Here is a 24946-nt window from a genome sequence, read left to right on the forward strand (position 1 = left end):
TTATTCTCCGGGTTATAATAAACCGAAAAATTTCCTTTATCTTGTTTGTAGGCTTCAGTTTACATAATGGCACCCAAAGCTGTCAAACCCCCGGTGACCTGCAACTGGGTCCCATCCATAGTCACAGAGAGCAAATTGTCCGAATTTGTGAAGTCTGGCTATCTGCCCAATAAGGAGGTCATGTCTTATCGTGCTCCTGACCCGTCCGAGGAGAAACCTCATCCCAAAGAAGGGGAAGTAGTAGTCTTTACAGATCATATGAGCCGGGGTTTCGCTCCACCCGGTTCAAAATTCTTCAGAGATGTGCTGCACTTCTTTGACTTAAGACCTCAAGACATCGGGCCCAATTCCGTGTCAAACATCTGCAACTTCCAAGTTTTCTGTGAGGTTTACCTTGGAGAAGAACCCAACCTACTTTTGTTCAGAGAATTGTTCTATCTGAACCGGCAGAATGAGCGTGCCAATGGGCCCAGTTTGGAACTTGGTGGCATATCGATTCAAAGGCGGAGAGACTACCTATTCCCTTATGCTGAATTGCCGAGTCATCCAAAGGACTGGAACCAAACATGGTTCTACTGCCATGATTCCTCTCCGGTTGGTGAAAACCCGCTGCCTGGCTTCCGTGCATTACGCCTTGAATCTACTCACCCGCTGCCGGATAAATTGTCTACCATTGAACGTCTGCCACTCACCCCCAAGATCAAGAAGATTAAAGCTCTCTTGGGGAACGGCTTGGATGGCATTGACTTGGTCCGAGTCTGGGTTGCTTGGAGAATAATCCCATTAAGCCGCCGCCCCGGCTTAATGTGTAACTACTCAGGCGAAAAAGATGACCCTCAGCGTCATAGCCCTGACGACTTACCAGATGACGTAGTGGAAGCTACAACTCAGTCTTTGTTGAAGGAAGGCATAGTGACTAGTAATGCCTTCGGCTTACTGCCCTTCTGCAAGAAGAACCCGGCCCCTGCAGTAAGCTCTCAGCCTCAATGATTGCTTTCATTTTATGTTACACTGTATTCTTACTCATAACCCTTTATAATCTTTCACAGGCTAATGACAATTTCTGGAAAATCCAGTATAATCATGAGGCGGCCAAGCAAGCCAGGGCGGCCAAGAGAGCCGAAAGGAAAACCGCCAAGCCCACCACTTCAAGGAAGAGGAAGCCAAGTGCTTCTGAGATGTTTCAGCTTGATGATTCTGATGACAATGAAGAAGAGGTAACTTTTCAATTTCCTTGACTATTGTATCATCATTTTACTGACATGATTTCTCTTTCAGGAAGATACGGGAAACAGCCAACCCGTCGAAGAAGAGGTAACTATAATCTCCTCCGACTCCGAGCCTCTGCCGCGTCAGAAAGTTCGAAGAGTAACCCGGAAAGTTAGATTTTCACATCCTTTGGCTTACCAAGACCCTGACTTTCTTTTGAAGCAACATCAATTTGAAAGTCGGAGGCAGACCCGGACCAGCAAGGATGCAGAGCTCTCCTCCGGTTTGCCTGACGTAACCCGGAAGCGTCGGACTGAGGTTATCTCCGACTTATACCCTTTATTACCTTTGGTGGGTCTAATACGTCAACCTCTCAATTCATCTGACTCCAATTATCAGGACACATCTCCTTCATCCGGCGAGTCTATGCAATCTAACATGCCGGCTTTTAAGACTGCCCCTGGGTAATATCAATTTATTTACCTTACACTTTTCCTTCTTCATGCTCCTTTACTCATTTCTCTGCTTTGCCCACAGTGTGCAAGTTAAGCCCAGGAAGAAAACCAAAAAAGCGGAGCCGGCTCAAAACCCTGTGGTGACTGAACGGAACAGGGTGTAACTGCTCCCGATTCTTCCATACCTCAGCCGCCGCCTGAGCCGGCTCAAGATACTGCAATGCCATCCTCTGATCCGCCTGCCAGAGATATTCTTGACGGTTCTGTTAACCCGGAAGCGCCTAGCCCGGGCAAAGCAACTGACCCAGAAGTAGAAATACTCAAAACTCAGTTCGTTGAACCGGCCCGGCCCACCGTCCTCGCCAAATGTTCGGCTAAAGAAGAGTTGCTAGAACGCCGAAAGGCCAAGATGGATATCACCGACTATACTCATTTGAGTATTGGAGAGATCATCTCGGGCTATATCAACCAGGTGCAAAGCAGCCGTGACCTAGAAATTGACATGGTGAAGCAAATACAGCAAAAATCTGAGGTATGACTTATGCTTTCTTACTTTCAATCATACTTACTGTACCAGCCCCCAAGTCTATTGCTTATGAATAAATATGCTGTAGAATTTTAGAAAAGTTGTTAGAGCTGCCTATCCGGCTTACAGAAGAAATATTTAAACCGGATGAAACACAATACCTTTAAATTGCGATACACATTAGCCCCTAAGTGCCAATTATCTTTGCGTGCAAAGTATTTGGGACTTAATATGCAGTATCGGCTTAATAATTTTGGAAAGCTTCAATACACATTAGCCCCCAAGTGTCAAGTATGTTTGCTTGCAAAGTGCTTGGGACTTACGAGTATTTATCATGACTCTGACTGTAACCTGGGATGATGCAGGCCACCATAAATCAATTTGAATCGGAGATTGCTGACCTTAAGAGCCGCCTGTCAGCCCACGAATTGGAAATTCAAAATGCCAATTCCAAATTTGAATTTAGCGTCTCTGAACAAGAGAAACTGAAGAAGAATTTTGAAGCGGATAAGAAAATCTGGGCTGACAAAAAAGCCTTATTGGTGACCCGGGCCGAGACAGCAGAAGCATCACTTGCAGCAGTAAACACCGAACTGTCCGGCTTAAAGGATCAGATATCTCAAATGGTCTCAGCAATGTTTGGTAAGTATCAATATATGAAAATTTAAATGCTGCAAACCTTTCCATGGTAAATACCTTAATCTTTATTTCCGGTTTACCTTATGCTTATTAACATTGTAGGCCCCAGGAGTACCAACCTTAAGCAAAATATGCTGATCAAGCTGAAGGCAGCGTATACACTGGTGGAACAACTTTACACTGGGTCACAACGTGCTCTGGCCGTTGTGGCTTTATCCAATGATGTTTCTTATCTCCTTCAAGATGTGTTGAAACGGCTTGCCGTACTCCCTCAGCGGGTTCAAGAGCTAAGGCGGGCATCCGCAAGAGCCGAGGCTATAGCAGCGTTGAGCCGGGCTAAAGCATTTTACCCTGAACTGGATGTGACGCCCGGATAATCAAGCTACAGTAAACCTCTGCTAATGGTGCCACGTCACCTCGGTTAATGTTGATAAACTCGAGTTAGTTCGAAGCTGATTCAAATTCAAATTCAAAATCCGGCAAACAATAAAAGTTTTCAAACATTAAAACTAAAATGTTCAAAATGTGTCAAATAAATCATGGATAATACTAGCGGAGAAATCACACTTTTATAAAATGTTTAAAGTCTCTAAAGTAATTAAAACAACAACTATGACAATTAATTAAATGCCTTTTAAAAATTACAATAATGCAAACTATTTTACTTAGGTGTCAAACTTTTTGGGGCAGTATAATAAGTTGTAACATTAATTTAGGAGTTGTATTTATATTTTATAAAACAAAAATTAAAAGAATAAAATAGAAAAGAATATAGATAAAGAAAAGAAAACAGAAAACAAAAGAACCCCCCGGGCTCCGGCCCAGCAGACCCCGGCCCAACTGGGCCATGTCCCAGCCAGGCCGGCCCGCCCCGGCACCCTACTAGGTCAACCCTAACCCCCCCACTACGGCAAATTGCCGCCATATCGCACAGGGGCGCCACCGAGTGGGCCGGCCCATTCGAAGCACTGCAGCGAGCGAACAAACGCGGTGTAGGTAAAAAATAGAGCGCCCCAGTGGGGGATCGAACTCGCAACCTCTGGCTTCTAAATGACTCTGGCTAGAAACTCGACCTGGCAGCACGTTAGTGACTGTTATACACCGCGGAATCTTAAATGAACTAAGGAGAGGGTCAGCTCAGAGATGTACTGTAGCGGACGGACCGTGAACACTTTTTAAAAACACAAATAAAATTCGAATTTCAAACCTTTTCAAAAAAGATTAAAAAAATAGAAACCAGAAAAGTATTTTGAATTTGTGAACAGTTTTTTTAAAGGAACATTATTTAAATTCCGAAAAAATTGAAAGCCTGCACATTATCTGTAACTCTCCGAACAATTATTTAATTTGTGAACAAATTTTGAAAAGGAGAACATTTTTTGAAATTGTGAACAAAATTTTGAAAACAGGAACATTTTTTGAAATTCCCCAAAAAAATTAAAATGCGAACATTTTTTGAATGTATGAACAAAATTAGAAAACAGGAATTTTTTTGAAATTCCCAAACAATTTTAAAATGCGAACATTTTTTGAATGTAGGAACAAAATTTGAAAATAGAAACATTTTTTAAAATTTCCAAACAATTTTAAAATGTGAACATTTTTTGAATGTAGGAACAAAATTTGAAAACAGGAACATTTCTTGAAATTCCCAAACAATTTTAAAATGCGAACATTTTTTGAATGTAGGAACAAAATTTGAAAACAGGTACATTTTTTGAAATTCCCAAACAATTTTAAAATGTGAAAATTTTGAATGTAGGAAATTTGAAAACAGGAACGTTTTTTTAAATTCCCAAACAATTTTAAAATGCGAACATTTTTTAATGTAGGAACAAAATTTGAAAACAGGAACAGTTTTTTAAAATCCCAACCAATTTTAAAATGCGAACATTTTTCGAATGTAGGAACAAAATTTGAAAACAGGAACTTTTTCAAAAATTTGAACTTTTTTTAGAATCTTGAATATTTGCGGAAAAAGAAATTTAAATTGAATAAAAAGAAAACAGAAAAAGAAAAACCTGACCACAAAGAAATAGAAAGAAAATAAAGAAAAGAAAAAACATTTGTAACAGGAATTTATATACATGACCAAACAGTTGAAACGGAAACTTTTTTCTACTGCTTCGAACATTTTTTGAAAGTGTGAACATTTTATATATAGGTGAACATTTTTCAGCTGCGTAAACTGAACATGATTTAAAAAATAAGAACATTTTTTGAAAATTTTGAAAAACAAGAACATTTTTTAATACATGAACAAAAAATTGAAAAATAAGAACATTTTTTGAAATTTGTGAACAATTTTTGAAAACAGGCATTTTTTAAAATCCATGCCATTAATTTTCATATTTCTCAAAAATGAACCAAAATAATTTGAACAATTTTTGAAAAAACAGGAACATTTTCTGGAAATTCGGAACAAAAATTTGAAAGCAGGAACATTTTTTGAATTTATGAACAGATTTTGTGAAATGGGAACATTTTTTGAAATTTTGAACAAAATCTGAAAAACAGGAAAAAAAATTGAAATTCGGATTTTTTTTGAAAATAAACTTGAAAAGAAAAAAAGGAAAAGAAAAAAGAAACAGAAAAAAGGAAACAGAAAAAAAGAAAAAAGAAAAAGAAGAGAAATAGAAAAACGAAAAACGAAAAAGAAATTGAAAAAGAAAAAGTCAGTTCAGGAACCTTCTAAAAGGTTCCCAAAACCGGAAAAAACCGGCTGGAAACATCTCCAAAAACTGGGGTCTGCTGTAACGCTAAATGGGCCGACCCACTCGGTCGCTCCCTCGCACCTGTCCTGTGCGAAGCGTCGACTACTTGCGGCAATGAGCGGCAAGTAGGATTTCCCCCCCCCCCCACTACTCCACTTGCCACTCCCTCTCCCTCGTCCCACTCCTCCTCTGCCCCCGATTTGGATCGGGAGGCAGCAACCCCGATCCCGCGTCGCCCCTTCGCCACCTCGTCGGTTCTCGCCTCTCCGTCTCCTTCCGCACGGCGTCCGGCACCCCTTCGGCCCGTGCTGGAGCAGGGGCACGACCCTGCGGCGCCTCGATACATCGCGCGCTGTCGTTGCTCACCGCCACCTCGTCGACGTTGCCTTCCCGCCTCTTCCCCGACCGGCTACCCCGAGCACCATTACCCAGACCCTACTCCCCGCCGTGAGCAACCCCCTCCCTCTCCTTTCTCTGTCGTGGCCGCGCCCTCTCCCCTCACGCTCGGCTCCATCCCACACCGCATCGTAGCCGCCCACGCCAACCGCTACCGTGCTTCGCCTCCGTCCCGCGGTGCCTGGCTGCGCCCCCGCCGGCCACCGCGACCCCCTTGCCTTGCTCGCGCGCCCGCACGCACGCGCATGCCACGCCGGCCCGGACCTCCCTCGCCCGCCTCCGCTTCCCTGCCCGCACCTGCCGCGCCATGGCCTTGCTTGGCCGTTGCCCCCGCTGCACGCTGCTGCTGCTGCTCGGCTTCGCCTGCTGCCGCGCATGCGCGCCCGAGCCCCGCGCACTCACCGCCCCCCTGCACCGGCGCTCTGCATTCGCGCCCGCGCCCCTGGAGCCCAGTGCTCGCCCGCATCCGTCGCCCCCCGCGGTCGCGTCCCAGCTCGCGCCGACCGTCGTCACCGCCGTCGATGCCCCCTGCGCAGCCGCCGGCCCCCTCCTGCGCCGGTCCCTGCCTCCCCTGCTACTGCCGCCCGCCGGCCGTGCTCAGCCGTGGCTGGCCTGGGCCAGTACCCAGTCGGGCCGGCGCCCGCACCCGCTAACGAACCGCCCCGGTTGGCCTATGGGCCAATGACAGCCGGGGCCCACCCCTGAGGACGTTTAAAAAAGGATTTGAAAAAATATATATATATAATAAAAATTAATTAACTAATTAATTAATTAATTAACCCTGTTTAATTAAATCTAATTAGCTAATTAACTTAACTAATCTATTAACTAAACTAATTAACTTGGTTAGTTACCAAACAGAGAATGACACCTGGGCCCCACTACCTAGGTTTGACCAGTCAACAGATGACTAGTCAACTGCTGACTGGACATTTGACTGGGTCAACCTAGTCCCCTAGCCCCACATGTCATTGACTATGGCTAGCCCTCAGTGGGTATAAAAAGTATATCCTGTTTTAATTCGAATTAATAAATAATTTTAGAAAAACTTTAAAAGTTTGAAAAATCATAGAAAATAAACCGTAGCTCGGATGAAAATGTTTTCTACATGAAAGTTTCTCAGAACGACGAGACGAACTCGGATACGTAGCCCGTTTATCCGCCACACATCCCTAGCATAGCAAACACGCAACTTTCCCCCTCCGGTTCATCTGTCCGGAGACACGAAACACCGGGGATACTTTCCCGGATGTTTCCCCCCTTTGCCAGTATAACCTCTTGCTGCGTTAGGTCACCTCTAGCACCGCGTATTGCCGTGTCTTGCTTTGTGTTACATTTGATTGCTCTGATATTTATTGTGTTCCCCCTCCGTTACTTCTTTTCGGTAGACTCCGAGACCGCTGTCGATGTCCGTGTGTTCGACTACACCGAAGATGACCCTTCTTTCTTGCAGAGCAACCAGGCAAGCCCCCCCTTGATCACCAGATATCGCCTACTCTTCTCTATATGCTTGCATTAGAGTAGTGTAGCATGTTACTGCTTTTCGATAATCCTACTCTGCTGCATAGCCTGTCATTGCTACTACTGTTGTTACCTTTACCTGCTATCCTACATGCTTAGTTTAGGATGCTAGTATTCCATCTGTGGCCCTACATTCTTGTCCGTCTGCCATGCTATACTATCGGGTCGTGATCACTCGGGGGTGATCACGGGCATATCCTATAAACTTTACACTGTTACATTACCTGTGATACTGTTCGGAGATGGGGGCTGAAGGGGCAGCTGGCTCCATCCCGGTAGAGGTGGGCCTGGGTTCCCGACGGCCCCCGACTGTTACTTTGAGGCGGAGCGACAGGGCAGGTTGAGGCCACCTAGGAGAGAGGTGGGCCTGGCCCTGTTCGGCGTTCGCGGATACTTAACACGCTTAACAAGATCTGGGTATTTGATCTGAGTTGGGTCGTTGACCTTATACGCACTAACCGCCACGTGCGACAAGATATGGGCAACCGGCGTCGTGGTATCAGCCGAAGCACTTCGTGACGTCAGCGATTGAGTGGTGCGCGCCAGATTGGACCGCTTAACGTGACTTCCGTTGTACTGGAGGTGGCTAGGTCTGCTTCCGGCCGTGTTCGCAACGTGCAGGTGTGCTATGGGCGATGGGCCCAGACCCCTGTGCGCTTAGGTTTAGACCGGCGTGCTGACCTCTCTGTTGTGCCTAGGTGGGGCTGCGACGTGTTGATCTTCCGCGGCCGGGCATGACCCAGGAAAGTGTGTCCGGCCAAATGGGATCGAGCGTGTCGGGTAATGTGGTGCACCCCTGCAAGGAAGTTGATCTATTCGAATAGCCGTGTCCACGGTAACAGGCGACCCAGAGTTGTACCTTGACCTTATGACAACTAGAACCGGATACTTAATAAAACACACCCTTCCAAGTGCCAGATACAACCCGGTGATCGCTCTCTAACAGGGCATCGAGGAGGGGATCGCCGGGTAGGATTTATGCTATGCGATGCTACTTGGAGGACTTCAGTCTACTCTCTTCTATATGCTGCAAGACGGAGGCTGCCAGAAGCGTAGTCTTCGACAGGATTAGCTATCCCCCTCTTATTCTGGCATTCTGCAGTTCAGTCCACTGATATGGCCCTTTACACATATATCCATGCATATGTAGTGTAGCTCCTTGCTTGCGAGTACTTTGGATGAGTACTCACGGTTGCCTTGTTCCCCCCCTTTTCCCATTTCTCTACCCGATTGCTGCGACTAGACGATGGAGCCCAGGATCCAGACGCCACCATCGACGATGACTCCTACTACACTGGAGGTGCCTACTACTACGTGCAGCCCGCTGACGATGACCAGGAGTAGTTAGGAGGATCCCAGGCAGGAGGCTTGCGCCTCGTTCGATCTGTATCCCCGTTTGTGCTAGCCTTCTTAAGGAAAACTTGTTTAACTTTTGTCTGTACTCAGATATTGCTTCTTCCGCTGACTCGTTATGATCGAGCACTTGTATTCGAGCCCTCGAGGCCCCTGGCTTGTATTATGATGCTTGAATGACTTATTTATGTTTTAGAGTTGTGTTGTGATATCTTCCCGTGAGTCCCTGATCTTGATCGTACACATTTGCGTGCATGATTAGTGTACGATTGAATCGGGGGCGTCACACTGGACCCGGCCGATATCGCTCTTGGATACCCGAGTCTAAAGGAGGATGGCACCTTATTTGACGAGGCAGATTTTACCGCTTGTGTGAAAGACATACGCCCGGTGGCTACTCTTATTGGGAACGACACCGAACTGACCAAATATCAACCGGGTTATGATAAGGAGAACCGGAGGATTCCAACACCTCATTACCATGAAGTCAGCCTGGTTCCTCCAACTCGTAAGCACACCTTTGCCCCTGAAGTCGACCCAACCGGTTTAATAGATGATGAAGCTGAGTTTGAAGCCTTGAGTGGCATTGACTGGGCATCATCATCCTTCCAGGACAAGGCAGCCGGCGGAGAGGCGGAGAAGGATAACCCGGAAGCTTCAGGTCAACCCCAAGAATAAATCGCCAGGCGCCACATGCTTATGTCTTGGTAGAAAAAACAATGCCTCATCATTCAGACCCGGGGGGTCTTGTAATAGAGTAGAAAATACTTTGACTTTTGTCATGCCTTTGTGCATGCTTATGGCACTTAATACTTGCATAAGTCGCCGTTACTATGCACTTGCAGTTTACATGAATCTGTTATGTCCTTGCAGAAATATCTTGTATTGCCCTGCACATAAGATAAACAAAACACCCTTGGCGACTTATCGCATTGAGGGTCACATAAGCCTTGATAACCCAGAATACACACCGAATATTTACAGGAAAACCAGCATATGACTAAACTTAGTAGACATAATCACAATGATATACCTGTGATGCTTACAGTTATCTTTCTGGCTTATATAACCCAACCCCTGAGGTCGAGTTTAACTCCTGAAAATTGATACATAAAGTTCACCTGGCACTTATCAACCTGATGTAACCAATGTTAAGCCGGAGGATTGCAGTATACTCCATTGTGTTTTCAAGAGATTCTCAAGACAATCAAGTATAATTAATAAAATTTAAAAGGCCTCTGATTTGAATACGATCAGTGAACCGTTCCAAAGGGGTTAAGCTAAGATTCGGATACGATCATATAGCCCCCAGTGGCTGTGGCAATGCCGATCAAGTGGGTATCGACAGCTATGTTCTCTTTGGTTCGAATACGACCTATGTTTGAACAGGAAGCCCCCAAGTGACCATAAGAGTTGTTTAATGACGATGATTCGAATACGATCCACGTCAGACCCAAAGGGGTTAAGCTATGATTCAAATATGATCAAGAAGCCCCCAAGTGGGTTTGGCAGTATGCCGATCAAGTGGGTATCGACAGCTATGTTCTCTTTGGTTTGAATACGACCGATGTTTGAACAGGAAGCCCCCAAGTGACCATGGCTAGATTCAGATATGATCATAAGCCAGACCAAAGGAAAAGCCGGATTCAGATACGACCCGCTTCCTCTTGGTTATCTCCACCACCTGACAAAGAAGACACATAAACCTTTTTTGGGAGTGGAAAAAAGGACAGAGGTCATGCTTTATTGCTTTATGTAATATATACATAGTAGAAATATATACACATTAGAGCCGGTGGCTCAAGTATAGTAAGGCCGAAGATGAGCTATATTCCACGGTCGGCGGGTCTCCTCCTCCGATTTATGTGAGTCTTTGTGCTCTCGAACATCGATAAGGTAGTATGACCCGTTGTTCAAATTCTTGCTGACCACAAAGGGTCCTTCCCAAGGAGGGGATAGCTCACTAGTAGAAAACCGGCCTTTTGTCCCAGTTCGTAAGGGCCTTTAGTCCCGGTTCCCGAATCGGGACTAAAGGGTCGTTACTAATACCCTCACCCTTTAGTCCCGGTTCAAACCAGAACCGGGACAGATGGGCCTCCACGTGGCCTGTGCGCCGAGCCCAGGCAGGAGGGCCTTTGGTCCCGGTTGGTGGCACCAACCGGGACCAATAGACCTCCACGCGTCAGCATTTCTGTGGCTGGGGGTTTTGTTTTTTGAAAGGGAGGGTTTGGGGGTTTTGGGGGGTTAATTTAGGTATTTCATATATTGTGTTAGATAGCTAATTAATAGAGAGAAGTGTTCTCTCTTATGTCCGTGCTTGGTCGATGCTACGTATACTATATACGTATAGAGAGGACTAGACACGCTAGCTAGCTAGTAAGCAAACGAAGGAAACAGAAGATCGTCATGAACATATATGCATACAGAGAGAAGTGATATCGACCACCTCTCCTTCTCCGAGAGATTGGTCGAACAACAAGTTCTCGTATATCTATCGTCCGACACTACCGGCTACATATATACAATAATTATCTTTTACAAATATAATCTCTTAAATTATGGATGCATGGTCCACATAGTATTCTCCTTCTTCAGCGATCACGTGGTCAAGAAAGAATGCCGCCAATTCCTCTTGAATTGCTCGCATGCGATCTGGTTTTAGGAGTTCATCCCGCTGCCGAAACATCTAATTTGAAGAAGGGGGTCAATACATATATATATATATATGAATGAATGAAACTCAACACAAATGATGGTAATAAACAAAAATTGTGAATATTATTTCTTACGCACTTCATATTGTTTCTCAGAGTACCCGCCCTGCTCACAGCTCGTGTGGCGGATGGACTCGCAGACGTAGTATCCACAGAAATCATTCCCTTGGTCCTGCCACAACCACTTTACAAAAAATAGAGGTCAATCAAACTGATAAGCAAGAATGCCAAATGGTATTGATGAAACTAGCGCTTGAATCAATAGCTAGGAGACGCGCGGAACATGGTACTATAGTACTTACTTTCGGGTATCTAAATTCCAGCTCCTTCGGGAGTCCCGGGGATTTTGTGCTAAATTGTCTACAAACACTGCCAGACAAAAGAAAACAATTACTTGATATCAGGAAATGAACAAATTTGCTGATATGGTGGATAATGATTGATTTAACTTACTTCTTGAGGATTTCAGTCATGTCCGCATACTCCTGGGGATCTTTTCGTCTCGAGTCCAAGACAGTTACTACTCCCTTCTCAAGCCTAATCTCCAGCAGAATATAGTGGAAACTGCGTAGCATGCATAACTCATCAATTACATTACTATAACCTGGACTAATATATAAGGGAAACCGAATACGCACAAGACAACACTCACTTGAAGTTGTAAGGAAAGAGTATTATATCTTTGTGTTCATTTATTTTGAATGATCGTAGCAAGTTGGCCTCAGTATCTGCGGCATGATCTTTAACCTGAACTGCATCTATGAGATTTGTGTTAATGAACCCAATATCACCGATTTGTCTTTTCTTCAATTCGGCGATCTTCAATCTGCATAATATAGTGAGGATAATTATAAATACATGCAATGAAAGAGCTGAGCTATATAGAGAGACTTAATGACAGAAGTTGTAGTACTTACAGACAGTAGCAGGTGACCGTTGCTTTATCGAGGGCCAATTGATTGAAAAACTGATAGAACTCCTCAAATGGAACATGCAACAGTTCAATTCCAATGAGGTCATGCTCCGGTTTAACTCTCATATACAAAGTATTCCTCCCCCCAGACTCTCTGCAGGTTTTCATGTACCAATCATGCAATCTTCGCATCATCGTTGTTAGAGATCTTTTATCTTTGACGAGAGGCTTCCCGTACTCGTATATGTGTATCTGCACGTCCAGGAAATCATAATGTACATCGTCGGGCAGGTAATCGTCAGGATTGTTATAACCGGGCGCCATCCTCGGATCGACGCTAGGCACCTTGAGCGAGGGGCACGATTACTTTGCTTGTTCGCCGAGCTGGGCAATTTGTTTCCCAGCTACTCGTCGTTCTTTCAGCCTTTGATCACTGACTGTACTTCCCGACCGCGACGCTTCGGCCCATGTCTTTGCAATAATGCGCTCATAGTTGCCTTTCGGCGGAGACTTGGGTGGTTTTGCCAGGGCAGCCAGAGTGCGCCTCACTTTCACCGGATCTAGCTTCTCCTTCGGAGGTGGATTTCTCTTTGCTTTCAACCCTTGAAACCAGTCATCCACCTCGGTTTGCATGATCCTCGCGTTCTCCTCCAGTGTCCTCTCGTATGGTAAATTCTCTGGAGTCTTCAGAGAAGGACTGAATCTGTATTTCCTCCCGCCTCTGGCTGTACTGCTAGACGCCGGCAGAGCAGACGGAGCGGCAGTCTTCTTGACTTGCTTACGAGGCAGAGGAGAAGGACTACGACGCGCCGGAGCAGCTGCCGGAGCGACGGCGGATCTCTTCCGCCCTTGCTGACGAGGCGGAGAAGGAGTAGGCTGGCTGCTCGGGCGTGCCGGCGCAGGCGGAGAAGGAGGCGGAGTGCCTCCATGTGCCGGAGAAGGAGCCGGCCGAGGGCCCTGATCGTCACTCGCCGGAGGAGGAGGCGGTGGAGGAGGCGGAGTGCCCTGACTCGCTGGAGGAGGAGGAGGAGGCGGAGGTGTCCAGTTTGGAAGCTTGATGAGCTTTTTCCGCCATAGGCATGGAGTCTTCAGAGCAGAACCCAGCCGAGTCTCCCCTTCTCCGGTAGGGTGGTCAAGCGGGAGGTCCTCAAATCCCTCCGTTATTTCATCCACCATCACCTTAGCATATCCTTCTGGAATCGGCTGGCAGTGAAAAGTTGCGTCGGGTTCATTAGGAAAAACAGAGCCAACAGCCGCCTTGACCTTCATATTCATCCATTGCGCCATAAGGTGGCAAATTTGAGCCTCCGTGATAGCATCCACGGGATAGCTGGCAAGAGCCGTCAAGACAAGCTCCGGCTGAAGCAGCTCGGTGGAAGCCACGCTGCTTCTCCGCTGAGATGGCGGGGTAGCTTCAGGGGAAGCTTCGGCAGTTCGTTTGCTGCGATTTGCTTCTCGTTCCTCTATCCCGAGTACCCTTTCTTTAAGCGCCTCCAGTTCGGACTGCTGCACTTTCTTCCTCCTCTCCTGGCTTTTGTAACCGCCTGCGTCCGGAAACCCAGCCTTCCACGGAATGGAGCCTGGCGTGCCTCGTGTCCGTCCAGGGTGCTCAGGATTTCCGAGGGCCTTTGTGAGCTCGTCATTCTCTCTATCTGGAAGGAACGTCCCTTTCTGTGCTGTAGCGATATAGTACCGAAGCTTCTTCAAGGGTATGTCAAGTTGCTCATCCGTCCAAATGCACTTCCCTGTTACAGGGTCCAAGGTTCCGCCAGCCCCGAAGAACCAAGTCCGGCAACGGTCTGGCCAGCTCATTGTCTCTGGTTCGATCCCTTTTGCAAGAAGATCATTCTCAGCCTTGGCCCACTTAGGCCAGGCTACGAGGTAGCCACCTGACCCCATGCGATGGTGAAGCTTCTTCTTCGCAGCATTTTCTTGTTTGTCGCCGACATCTGCTTACTCTTTTCCGATGTCTTGTAGGCCACAAATGCAGTCCAGTCATCTCTGATCTTCTCATATATGCCCTTGAATTCTGGTGTCTCTTTTTTCTCGACAAACCTATTCAGGTCATTCTTCCACCTCCTGAATAGGTCTGCCATCTTCTTAAGAGCAAAAGACTTGATTAATTGCTCAACTGGCTTCTCCGGATCATCCTCTGGCCGTAGGGTGAAATTTGTCTTCAGCTCAGTCCAAAGATCATTTTTCTGCATATCATTGACGTAAGACACCTCAGGGTCTTCTGTAGCCGGCTTGAACCATTGGTGGATGCTGATCGGGATCTTGTCCCTAACCAGAACCCCGCACTGAGCAACAAATGCCTTCTTTGTTCGGATGGGTTCAATAGGTTGGCCATCGGGCGCGATTGCTATGATCTCAAACCTTTCATCCGAGCTCAACTTTTTCTTCGGGCCTCGTCTCTTTACCTCAGTTGTGCTCGATCCGGAGGGCTAGAAAAAAGAGCAAAGACTTAATTAATATGTGTACATACCAAAACAATGAATGCATCAATTAGCTAGTCAGCACAGGCTTAACTAATATATATACCTGGCCGGACTCGGTTCGGTCACCGGAGCCGTCATCACGGTCTCCTTCTTGCACCAGCATTGGGTCACCGGAGCCGTCCTCACGTTCTTCTTCTTGCACCGGCATTAGGTCACCAGAGCCAGCTTCTTCACCCTCTCCTTCCAGAGTACCATCGGTGTCGTTGAGATACAACGAGATGGCATCACTTCCTTCTGCGATTATGTCCCTCAACATCGCTTCGTTTGCTTCGTCTCGGGTGGTGTCCATAGTTTCTACAAATATTTACAACATGGCAATTATTATTCAAACATGACAAATGGATATATTAGTGGCAAACGTAGAACTAGCTAGCTAATCATAGTAAGGAATCATATATATTAATTAGTGGCCTCGACGCTGCTTCTCTAGGGTTTGGGGTGGCCTCGACAACGCTTCAAGGGTTTGGGGTGGCCTCGAGAGAGTTTGTCGGGTAGGGGCGCAGCGGGAGGGGGTAGGAGACCGACATCGTTTTTTTCTAGGGTTTGGGTGTCCTCGAGAGTTTTGGTCGAGCGAGAGGGTCGGGGGGTGCTCCCGCGGTATAAGTTATTATCACAGTCGAGAGGGGGTATATATATCGACCACCCATCATGTCGAAGTTATCCGAGGGGTATATCGACCCCCCCCCTCGTGTTGAAGTTATCGGGAGAGGGAATAGAGAGGAGAAGAAGAAAGGAATAGAGGAGAAGATCGAAGAAAAAAAAAGAAGAAGAAAAAAGAGGAGAAGAATAAAGAAATAGAGGAGAAGAAGAAGAAAATAGAAATTTCTATTTTCTTCTTCTTCTCCTCTATTCCTTTCTTCTTCTTCTCCTCTTCTTTTTCTTCTTTTTTCCTCTTCTTATTTATTTCTCCTCTTTTTCCTCTCCTCTTCTTCTTTCTTCCCCTTCTTATTTTCTTCTTTCCTATCCTTCTTTTTCTTCTAAATTTTAGCATATTCTAAATTTTCTTCTAACTTTCTATATATGAACAAAAAACTTTCTATGAACAAAAAACTTTATATATATATATATATGAACAAAATTTCTATGAACAAAAAAAATTAAACTAACCACATACACATATACATTATACATACACATATACAATATACATACACATATGAAAAAAAATAAACTAAAAAAATTAAGGGCAGGGGCGGCGCGGCAGCGAAGGGCAGGGGCGCGCGGCGGCGCGATGGCAGCGCGCGGCGGCGTCGGTGGCCAGTACAGGGGGAGGAGCAGGGGAACGGGGCGGCGCTCACCGTGAGGTGGCGTCGGCGACGAGGAAGGCTCGGGGACGGCGGAGGCGCGCACGCTCGGGGGCGAGGGCAGGGGTGCGCGGGCTCGGGGACGACATCGGCGATGGCGACGGTGACGGTGAGGCACGGGCGACGGCGACGGCGCGGTCGGGGGCGACGGCAGGGGCGGCGGACGGCGTCGGGGCAGCCTGGCGGCGTCGATGTGCTCGGCGTCGTCGGGGCGGGATCGAAAAACTGAACGAAATTTTTCACAAGTCTTGCTTATATAGACGCCACATTGGTCCCGGTTCGTGGCACAAACCGGGACTAATGCCCCCCTTTAGTCCCGGTTGGTGCCATCAACCGGGACCAAAAAGGCCTCTTTTCAGCAGCCCAAAGGGCGGGAAGCGGCGGCCTTTGGTCCCGGTTGGTGGCACCAACCGGGACTAAAGAGGGGCATTGGTCCCGGTTGGTGCCACGAACCGGTACCAATGCACCCCTTTGGTCCCGGTTCGTCCCACCAACCGGGACCAATGGCCTTGTGCTCCCCACGCCCAAAAGTTTAGTCTCACCTCGCTAGTTGAGAGGGCTCGGGAGTGGTTTATAAGCGCTGCTGCGCCCACCCTCTCGAGCTCCTATCAACTGCAGGCTTTCAGGCCTAATCTGTCACTGCAATGCCTGTGGGCCTACTGGGCCTGCTGCGGGCCTGAATCCTGGCCCATGGTTGGGTTTCTAGTCATATTCAGGCCGTGGTGGCCCAGTTGGTGGCATTTTTTTGCTATTTTTTCATTTCTACTTAGAACTAAATACTTATAGTTTTGTAGTGATTTCTTTTTTATTTTATGTCACTAGTTTATGAATAACTTTACAATAAAAATTGATTTTTGAGTCATTGTTTTTCCTGCTATTTAATATTACCGTGTTTTATCATTATACTCAATTTGGTAATTTTAGTTAGTCATAACAAATATTATAGGCATTTTTCTTTTGTTTTTCCTGCTGTAGTGATTTCACTAGTGCAGAACCGGGCAATAGCACCGGTTCGTAAGGGCCTTTAGTGCCGGTTATGGAACCGGCACTAAAGCCCCCCCCCTTTAGTACCGGTTCGGCACGAACCGGCGCTAAAGTGCCACCACGTGGCGTGAGCTCGCGCCCTGGTATGGGGGACCTTTAGTACCGGTTGGTGTTACCAACCGGTACTAAAGGTTTTTTTTTGATTTTTTTTAAATTTTGGAAAAAAAATTTGATTTTTTTTATTTTTAATTTTTCTGAATTATTTGATGATTCAGTCTCTAATCACCTCTCTTAACTGCTCAAGTGTGGATCACTCATTCCAAATCATCTAACTTCCCGACCGGTCACCCATCCCTCTCACTGCTCCAGCCCGAGCACGCTTAACTTTCAGGTGCTATTCTCCTTCGTTTCTGAGTCTGCACTTGTTGTTTTCCTGAAAATAGTAAGATGTCAATCCTATTAACCCTCAGGAGTTTAGCTTGAGCATGAAGTCACACATTTCACCGTTTGAGTTTGAAACTATTATTCTAAAAAAACAGTGATTATTTAGTAACGCTAATATATCTTGAATAAGTTTGACCATATTTGACCATAGTTTGACCATAGTTTGACCAGATTTGACCAAAATTCAAAAAATTGAAATAATTATTTAGTAACACTAATATTCTTGAATAATTATGTAGTAACACTAATATTTCTTGAATAAGTAGTTTGACCATAGTTTGACCACAGTTTGACCACAGTTTGACCAGATTTGAACAAAATTCAAAAAAACTGAGATACTTATTTAGTAATACTAATGTTATTGCGTAATTATTTAGTAACACTCTATATTTCTTGAATCAGTTGTTTGACCGGTTTGACAAGATTTAACCAAAATTCAAAAAAACATAAATTAGAGCATATCTTTTTTCCTTTTACAATTTGTCATTTCAAAATTGTCCTAAACCCTAAACCCGGGACTTAAAACGTCGGAAACTCTATGCTAAACAGTAAAAACTAAGGGTTTAGACCATAAAACCTAACCCTAAACGCTGAAATCTAAACCCTAGCACTAAACGCTAAAAATGTCCAAGAAAACATCTAAAACGCCCAAAAACTCTATTTTCCCTTTGGAATTTTGTGATTTTAAAAAATTGTCGAAACGGAAAACTGGTTGTTTCAGCGGATCAATCCTTTTGTTCTGCAAATTTTGATATATTATATGTATTTTTCTGAATTAGGATGATTTAGTTATGATTTTTTCAAGTTTGAAAATTGCCCTATAGTCCCGGTTTGTGTCTCCAACCGGTACTATAGGTCAGACCCCTTTAGTACCGGTTCATGGCACGAACCAGTACTAAAGGTTAGACCTTTAGTACCGGTTCGTGCCACGAACCGATACTAAAGGTGATCGTGGGGCCCCGGCCTGACGCCAGCCTGCCACCACCCCTTTAGTACCGGTTCGTGCCACGAACCGGTACTAAAGGTTCAACACGACCGGCATTAATGTAAATCCGTTCGAACCGGCACTAATGGTACCATTAGTACCGGGCCAAAATCAAACCGGCACTAATGTGCTTCACGTTTGACCCTTTTTCTACTAGTGTTTCTTTCTCATCTTTCGTAAGAGCGTAGCTGGCAGGACCTTCATACTGCTTTTGAGGCATGCCGTCTTTTCGTGCAAACGTTGCAGGTCCTCCCGTGCCTCAGGTGTATCTTTTGTCTTTCCATACACGCCCAAGAAGCCTAGCAGGTTCACGCAAAGGTTCTTCGTCACGTGCATCACGTCGATTGAAGAGCGGACCTCTAGGTCTTTCCAGTAGGGTAGGTCCCAAAATATAGATTTCTTCTTCCACATGGGTGCATGTCCCTCGGCGTCATTCGGAACAGCTACTGCGCCGGGACCCTTTCCAAAGATTACGTGTAAATCATTGACCATAGCAAGTACGTGATCACCGGTACGCATGGCGGGCTTCTTCCGGTGATCTGCCTCGCCTTTGAAATGCTTGCCTTTCTTTCGACATTGATGGTTGGTCGGAAGAAATCGACGATGGCCCAGGTACACATTCTTCCTGCATTTGTCTAGGTATATACTTTTAGTGTCATCTAAACAGTGTGTGCATGCGTGGTATCCTTTGTTTGTCTGTCCTGAAAGGTTACTAAGAGCGGGCCAATCGTTGATGGTCATGAACAACAACGCCTTTAAGTTAAATTCCACCTGTCCGTGCTCATCCCACGTCCGTACACCGTTTCCATTCCACAGTTGTAAAAGTTCTTCAACTAATGGCCTTAGGTACACATCAATGTCGTTGCCGGGTTGCTTAGGGCCTTGGATGAGAATTGGCATCATAATGAACTTCCGCTTCATGCACATCCAAGGAGGAAGGTTATACATACATAGAGTGACCGGCCAGGTGCTGTGATTGCTGCTCTGCTCCCCGAAAGGATTAATGCCATCCGCGCTTAAAGCAAACCATACGTTCCTTGGGTCCTTTGCAAACTCATCCCAGTACTTTCTCACGATTTTTCTCCACTGCGACCCGTCAGCGGGTGCTCTCAACTTCCCGTCTTTCTTACGGTCCTCACTGTGCCATCGCATCGACTTGGCATGCTTTCCGTTTCTGAACAGACGTTTCAACCGTGGTATTATAGGAGCATACCACATCACCTTCGCAGGAACCCTCTTCCTGTGGGGCTCGCCGTGAACATCACCAGGGTCATCTCGTCTGATCTTATACCGCAATGCACCGCATACGGGGCATGCGTTCAGATCCTTGTATGCACCGCGGTATAGGATGCAGTCATTAGGGCATGCATGTATCTTCTCCACCTCCAATCCTAGAGGGCATACGACCTTCTTTGCTGCGTATGTACTGTCGGGCAATTCGTTATCCTTTGGAAGCTTCTTCAATATTTTCAGTAGCTTCTCAAATCCTTTGTCAGGCACAGCATTCTCTGCCTTCCACTGCAGCAATTCCAGTACGGTACCGAGCTTTGTGTTCCCATCTTCGCAATTGGGGTACAACCCTTTTTTGTGATCCTCTAACATGCGATCGAACTTCAGCTTCTCCTTTTGACTTTCGCATTGCGTCCTTGCATCGACAATGACCCGGCGGAGATCATCATCATCGGGCACATCGTCTGGTTCCTCTTGATCTTCAGCACCTTCACCCGTTGCAGCATCATTGGGCACATCGTCTGGTTCCTCTTGATCTTCACCAGCTCCCCCCGTTGCAGCATCACGGTATTCAGGGGGCACGTAGTTGTCATCGTACTCTTCTTCTTCGTCGTCTTCCATCATAACCCCTATTTCTCCGTGCCTCGTCCAAACATTATAGTGTGGCATGAAACCCTTGTAAAGCAGGTGGGTGTGAAGGATTTTCCGGTCAGAGTAAGACTTCGTATTCCCATAATCAGGGCATGGACAACACATAAAACCATTCTGCTTGTTTGCCTCAGCCGCATCGAGAAACTCATGCACGCCCTTAATGTACTCGGAGGTGTGTCTGTCACCGTACATCCATTGCCGGTTCATCTGCGTGCATTATATATAATTAAGTGTCCAAATTAATAGAAGTTCACCGTGACATGCATTAAAAGCAAAGTACATACATAGTTCTTATCTAACAACATATAGCTCTCCATAGCATCTAATTAATTAAACCATACATTGAAACTATGTAAAACATTTTAATGCGAAAAAAAAGGCGATCATAATCGGAACCAAGGTAACAATTGATCCAACGGCATAATGATACCAAGCCTCGGTATGAATGGCATATTTTCTAATCTTTCTAATCTTCAAGCGCATTGCATCCATCTTGATCTTGTGATCATCGACGACATCCGCAACATGCAACTCCAATATCATCTTCTCCTCCTCAATTTTTTTTATTTTTTCCTTCAAGAAACTGTTTTCTTCTTCAACTAAATTTAACCTCTCGACAATAGGGTCGGTTGGAATTTCCGGTTCACATACATCCTAGACAAATAAAATCTATGTCACGTTGGTCCGCATAATTTTCATAAACAATAAATGAACCAATAGTTATAAAGATTAATGTATATACCACATCCGAATCATAGACAGGACGAGGGTCGACGGGGGCGGATACCAAAACCATCGCACTATATAAGATGCAATAATAAAAGTAATAAAATGATAGAAGTATCTATCTAAACATACAAGTAACAATATTTTTCCTTTCAGAAAGAAGATAAGAACAAGAGGCTCACCACGGTGGTGTCGGTGATGAGATCGGCACAGGTGATCGACGGCGGTGAAGACGGGGGTGGGGCGTGACGGACCGCTAAATCTAGACAAATCTCGAGGAAAATGGAGCTTTGAGGTCGAGCTTCGAGAGGAGAAAGCTTAACTAGTGTGGCTCGGGCATTTCATCGAACACCTCATGTGCATAGGAGGTGAGCTAGAGCACCACAAACACCTCCCATCGCCGGCCCAGAAAAATAGAGCACTGGAGTGCTCTGCTCACGGGCGAGGGTATATATAGGCAGCACTATTGGTCCCGGTTCGTGGCATGAACCGGGACTAAAGGGGAGCCTTTGGTCCCGGTTCAGGCCACCAACCGGGACCAATGGTGGTGGGCCAGGAGCCAGGCCCATTGGTCCCGGTTCGTCCCACCAACCGGGACCAAAAGGCCCAGACAAACCGGGACCAATGGCCCACGTGGCCCGGTCGGCCCCCTGGGCTCACGAACCGGGACCAATGCCCCCATTGGTCCCGGTTCTAGACTGAACCGGGACTAATGGGCTGCCCCGGCCTGAACCGTTGCCCCCTTTTCTACTAGTGGCTTGTGCATGTCGGATTGATCCTAGATGAGCCGGAGTACCAAGTCGCCTTCCTGAAAGGTTCTGGACCTAACCCGGTGGCTATGGTAGCGGCGCAGGTCTTGTTGGTAAATCGCCGAGCGGGCTATTGCCAAGTCTCGCTCTTCATTCAACAGGTCAAGCGCATCTTCACGAGCCTTTTCGTTGTCAACCTCAACGTAAGCCGCCACGCGAGGTGAGTCATGTCGGATGTCACTTGGCAGAACCGCCTCTGCTCCATACACCATGAAGAAAGGTGTGTAACCCGTGGATCTGTTAGGTGTAGTGTTGATGCTCCAAAGTACAGAGGGTAGCTCCTCCACCCAACAACCCGGCGTCTGCTGTAAGGGGACCAAGAGCCGGGGCTTGATACCTTTCAAGATCTCCTGATTGGCTCTTTCCGCTTGGCCATTGGATTGAGGATGAGCCACAGCCGAAACGTCAAGCCGGATATGCTCTCGTTGACAGAACTCTTCCATGGCTCCTTTGGAGAGGTTAGTGCCGTTATCAGTTATGATACTATGTGGAAAGCCAAAATGGAAAATCACCTTTTTCATGAACTGGACCGCCGTGGCTGCATCACACTTACTGACTGGCTCCGCCTCAACCCACTTTGTAAACTTGTCAACTGCCACCAAGAGGTGTGTCTTTTTATCTTTAGACCTTTTGAAAGGTCCGACCATGTCAAGCCCCCAGACTGCAAATGGCCAAGTAATTGGAATCATCCTTAATTCTTGAGCCGGCACATGAGCTCGTCGTGAGAACTTCTGACATCCGTCGCATTTACTGACCAGATCTTCCGCATCAGCATGAGCCGTCAGCCAATAAAACCCATGACGGAAAGCTTTGGCCACAAGAGATTTTGAGCCGGCATGATGACCACAATCACCTTCATGAATCTCACGAAGAATCTCCTGACCCTCTGTAGGCGACACACAACGTTGAAACGCTCCAATGACGCTGCAGTGATGTAACTCGCCATTGACAATTGTCATAGACTTGGGCCGCTGGACGATTTGTCTTGCCAAGGTCTTATCTTCAGGCAACTCTCCCCGGGTCATGTAAGCCAAATAAGGCACTGTCCAATCCGGGATAACGTGGAGAGCCGCCACCAGCTGTGCCTCCGGGTCTGGTATTGCCATATCTTCCTCTGTAGGTAACTTAACAGAAGGATTATGCAAAACATCAAGAAAGGTGTTAGGCGGCACCGGCTTACGCTGAAATCCTAGCCGGCTTAAGGCATCAGCCGCCTCATTCTTCCTTCGATCAATGTGCTCCACCACATAACCCTTGAAGTGCCCAGCCACCGCGTCAACTTCACGACGATAAGCCGCCATAAGGGGATCTTTGGAGTCCCACTTGCCTGACACCTGTTGGGCCACAAGGTCTGAGTCTCCTAAGCACCTTACCCGGCTCAAGTTCATCTCTTTGGCCATCCGGAGACCATGGAGTAAGGCCTCATACTCAGCTGCATTGTTAGTACAAGGAAACATAAGCCGGAGCACATAACAGAATTTGTCACCTCAAGGGGAAGTTAACACGACTCCAGCCCCCGAGCCTTCCAGCTGCCTGGACCCATCAAAGTGAATCGTCCAATATGTGTTATCGGGCTTCTACTCAGGTGCCTGTAGCTCTGTCCAGTCATTGATAAAATCCACCAAGGCTTGAGACTTAATGGAAGTACGTGGCACATATTTCAAACCATGAGGCCCGAGCTCAATGGCCCACTTGGCGACTCGTCCTGTGGCCTCTCTGTTCTGGATGATGTCTCCCAAGGGGGCAGAACTCACCACAGTAATAGGGTGACCTTGGAAATACTGTTTCAGCTTTCGACTTGCCATGAACACTCCGTAAACCAGCTTCTGCCAATGAGGGTACCTTTGCTTTGACTCGATGAGCACCTCACTGACATAATAAACCGGCCGTTGAACCATATGCTCCTTACCGGCCTCCTTGCGTTCCACCACAATTGCATCGCTGACGGCTCGTGAATTAGCAGCCACATATAATAGCAAAGGCTCTTTGTCAATAGGAGCTGCAAGAACCGGTGGCTCAGATAACTGCCTCTTCAAATCCTCAAAAGCAGCGTTAGCAGCATCACTCCAGACAAAGGTGTCTGCCTTCTTCATCATCTGATATAGTGGCAGGGCCTTCTCTCCTAACCGGCTTATGAAACGGCTTAAAGCAGCAACACGACCCGCTAGTCTCTGAACATCATTGATGCACGCCGGCTTAGCCAAAGAGGTGATTGCTTTAATTTTCTCCGGATTAGCTTCAATGCCCCTGTTTGAAACCAAGAATCCCAAAAGCTTGCCTGCAGGTACACCAAATACACACTTCTTCGGGTTAAGCATCATCTTGTAAACCCGGAGGTTATCAAAGGTTTCTCTGATATCAGATATCAGGGTTTCCGTCTCTCTGGACTTCACTACTATGTCATCCACATAAGCATGAACATTGCGCCCAATATGATTGTGGATACAATTCTGTACACACCGCTGATAAGTCGCCTGGGCACTCTTGAGCCCAAAAGGCATAGACACATAATAGAAGGCTCCAAACGGAGTGATGAAAGCCGTCTTCTCCTGGTCCTTAACTGCCATTTTGATTTGATGATAACCAGAGTAAGCATCCAAAAAACTCAAACGTGCACAACCCGCCGTAGCATCAATGATTTGATCAATACGGGGGAGAGCGAAAGGGTCAGCCGGACAAGCCTTATTTTAGTCCGTGTAATCCACACACATCTGCTAGGTTTCGTTTTTCTTGAGCACGAGCACCGGGTTAGCCAACCACTCCGGGTGAAAGACTTCAATAATGAACCCAGCCGCCAAGAGCCGGGCGACCTCCTCTCCAATAGCTTTCCGTCGTTCCTCATTGAATCCCCGTAGAAACTGCCTGACCGGCTTAT

At 46.6% G+C, this 24946-nt stretch overlaps 2 protein-coding genes across 2 annotated transcripts; one reads left to right on the forward strand and one right to left on the reverse strand.

Moving 5' to 3' along the window:
• Window positions 1-2912: 2912 nt before the first annotated feature.
• LOC147974192 (uncharacterized) lies at window positions 2913-9491 on the forward strand. Its single transcript, XM_087524941.1, has 2 exons — window positions 2913-3184; window positions 9101-9491. The coding sequence occupies exons 1-2, from the start codon at window positions 2913-2915 to the stop codon at window positions 9489-9491; spliced, it is 663 nt and encodes a 220-aa protein (XP_087381067.1).
• A 9317-nt stretch (window positions 9492-18808) lies between these two features.
• LOC147974193 (uncharacterized) lies at window positions 18809-20743 on the reverse strand. The gene has a single exon (XM_087524942.1). It carries the CDS (start codon window positions 20741-20743, stop codon window positions 18809-18811), a length of 1935 nt encoding a protein of 644 aa, XP_087381068.1.
• Between the last annotated feature and the right edge of the window lie 4203 nt (window positions 20744-24946).

This window comes from Triticum urartu, chromosome 5A (genome assembly GCF_056163025.1).
Source record: "Triticum urartu cultivar PI428250 chromosome 5A, HENAU_Tu73, whole genome shotgun sequence".
Classification (NCBI taxonomy): Eukaryota; Viridiplantae; Streptophyta; class Magnoliopsida; order Poales; family Poaceae; genus Triticum; species Triticum urartu.

What these genes read in the sequence shown, in the direction of transcription:
- LOC147974192 (XM_087524941.1), top strand. Translation starts at nt 2,913, where the DNA reads ATGCTTATTAACATTGTAGGCCCCAGGAGTACCAACCTTAAGCAAAAT. An exon ending in GCTAAAGCATTTTACCCTGA is followed by an intron (nt 3,185 to 9,100) that starts ACTGGATGTGAC and finishes CGGGGGCGTCAC; the next exon opens with ACTGGACCCGGCCGATATCG.
- LOC147974193 (XM_087524942.1), bottom strand. Translation starts at nt 20,743, where the DNA reads ATGAACCGGCAATGGATGTACGGTGACAGACACACCTCCGAGTACATT.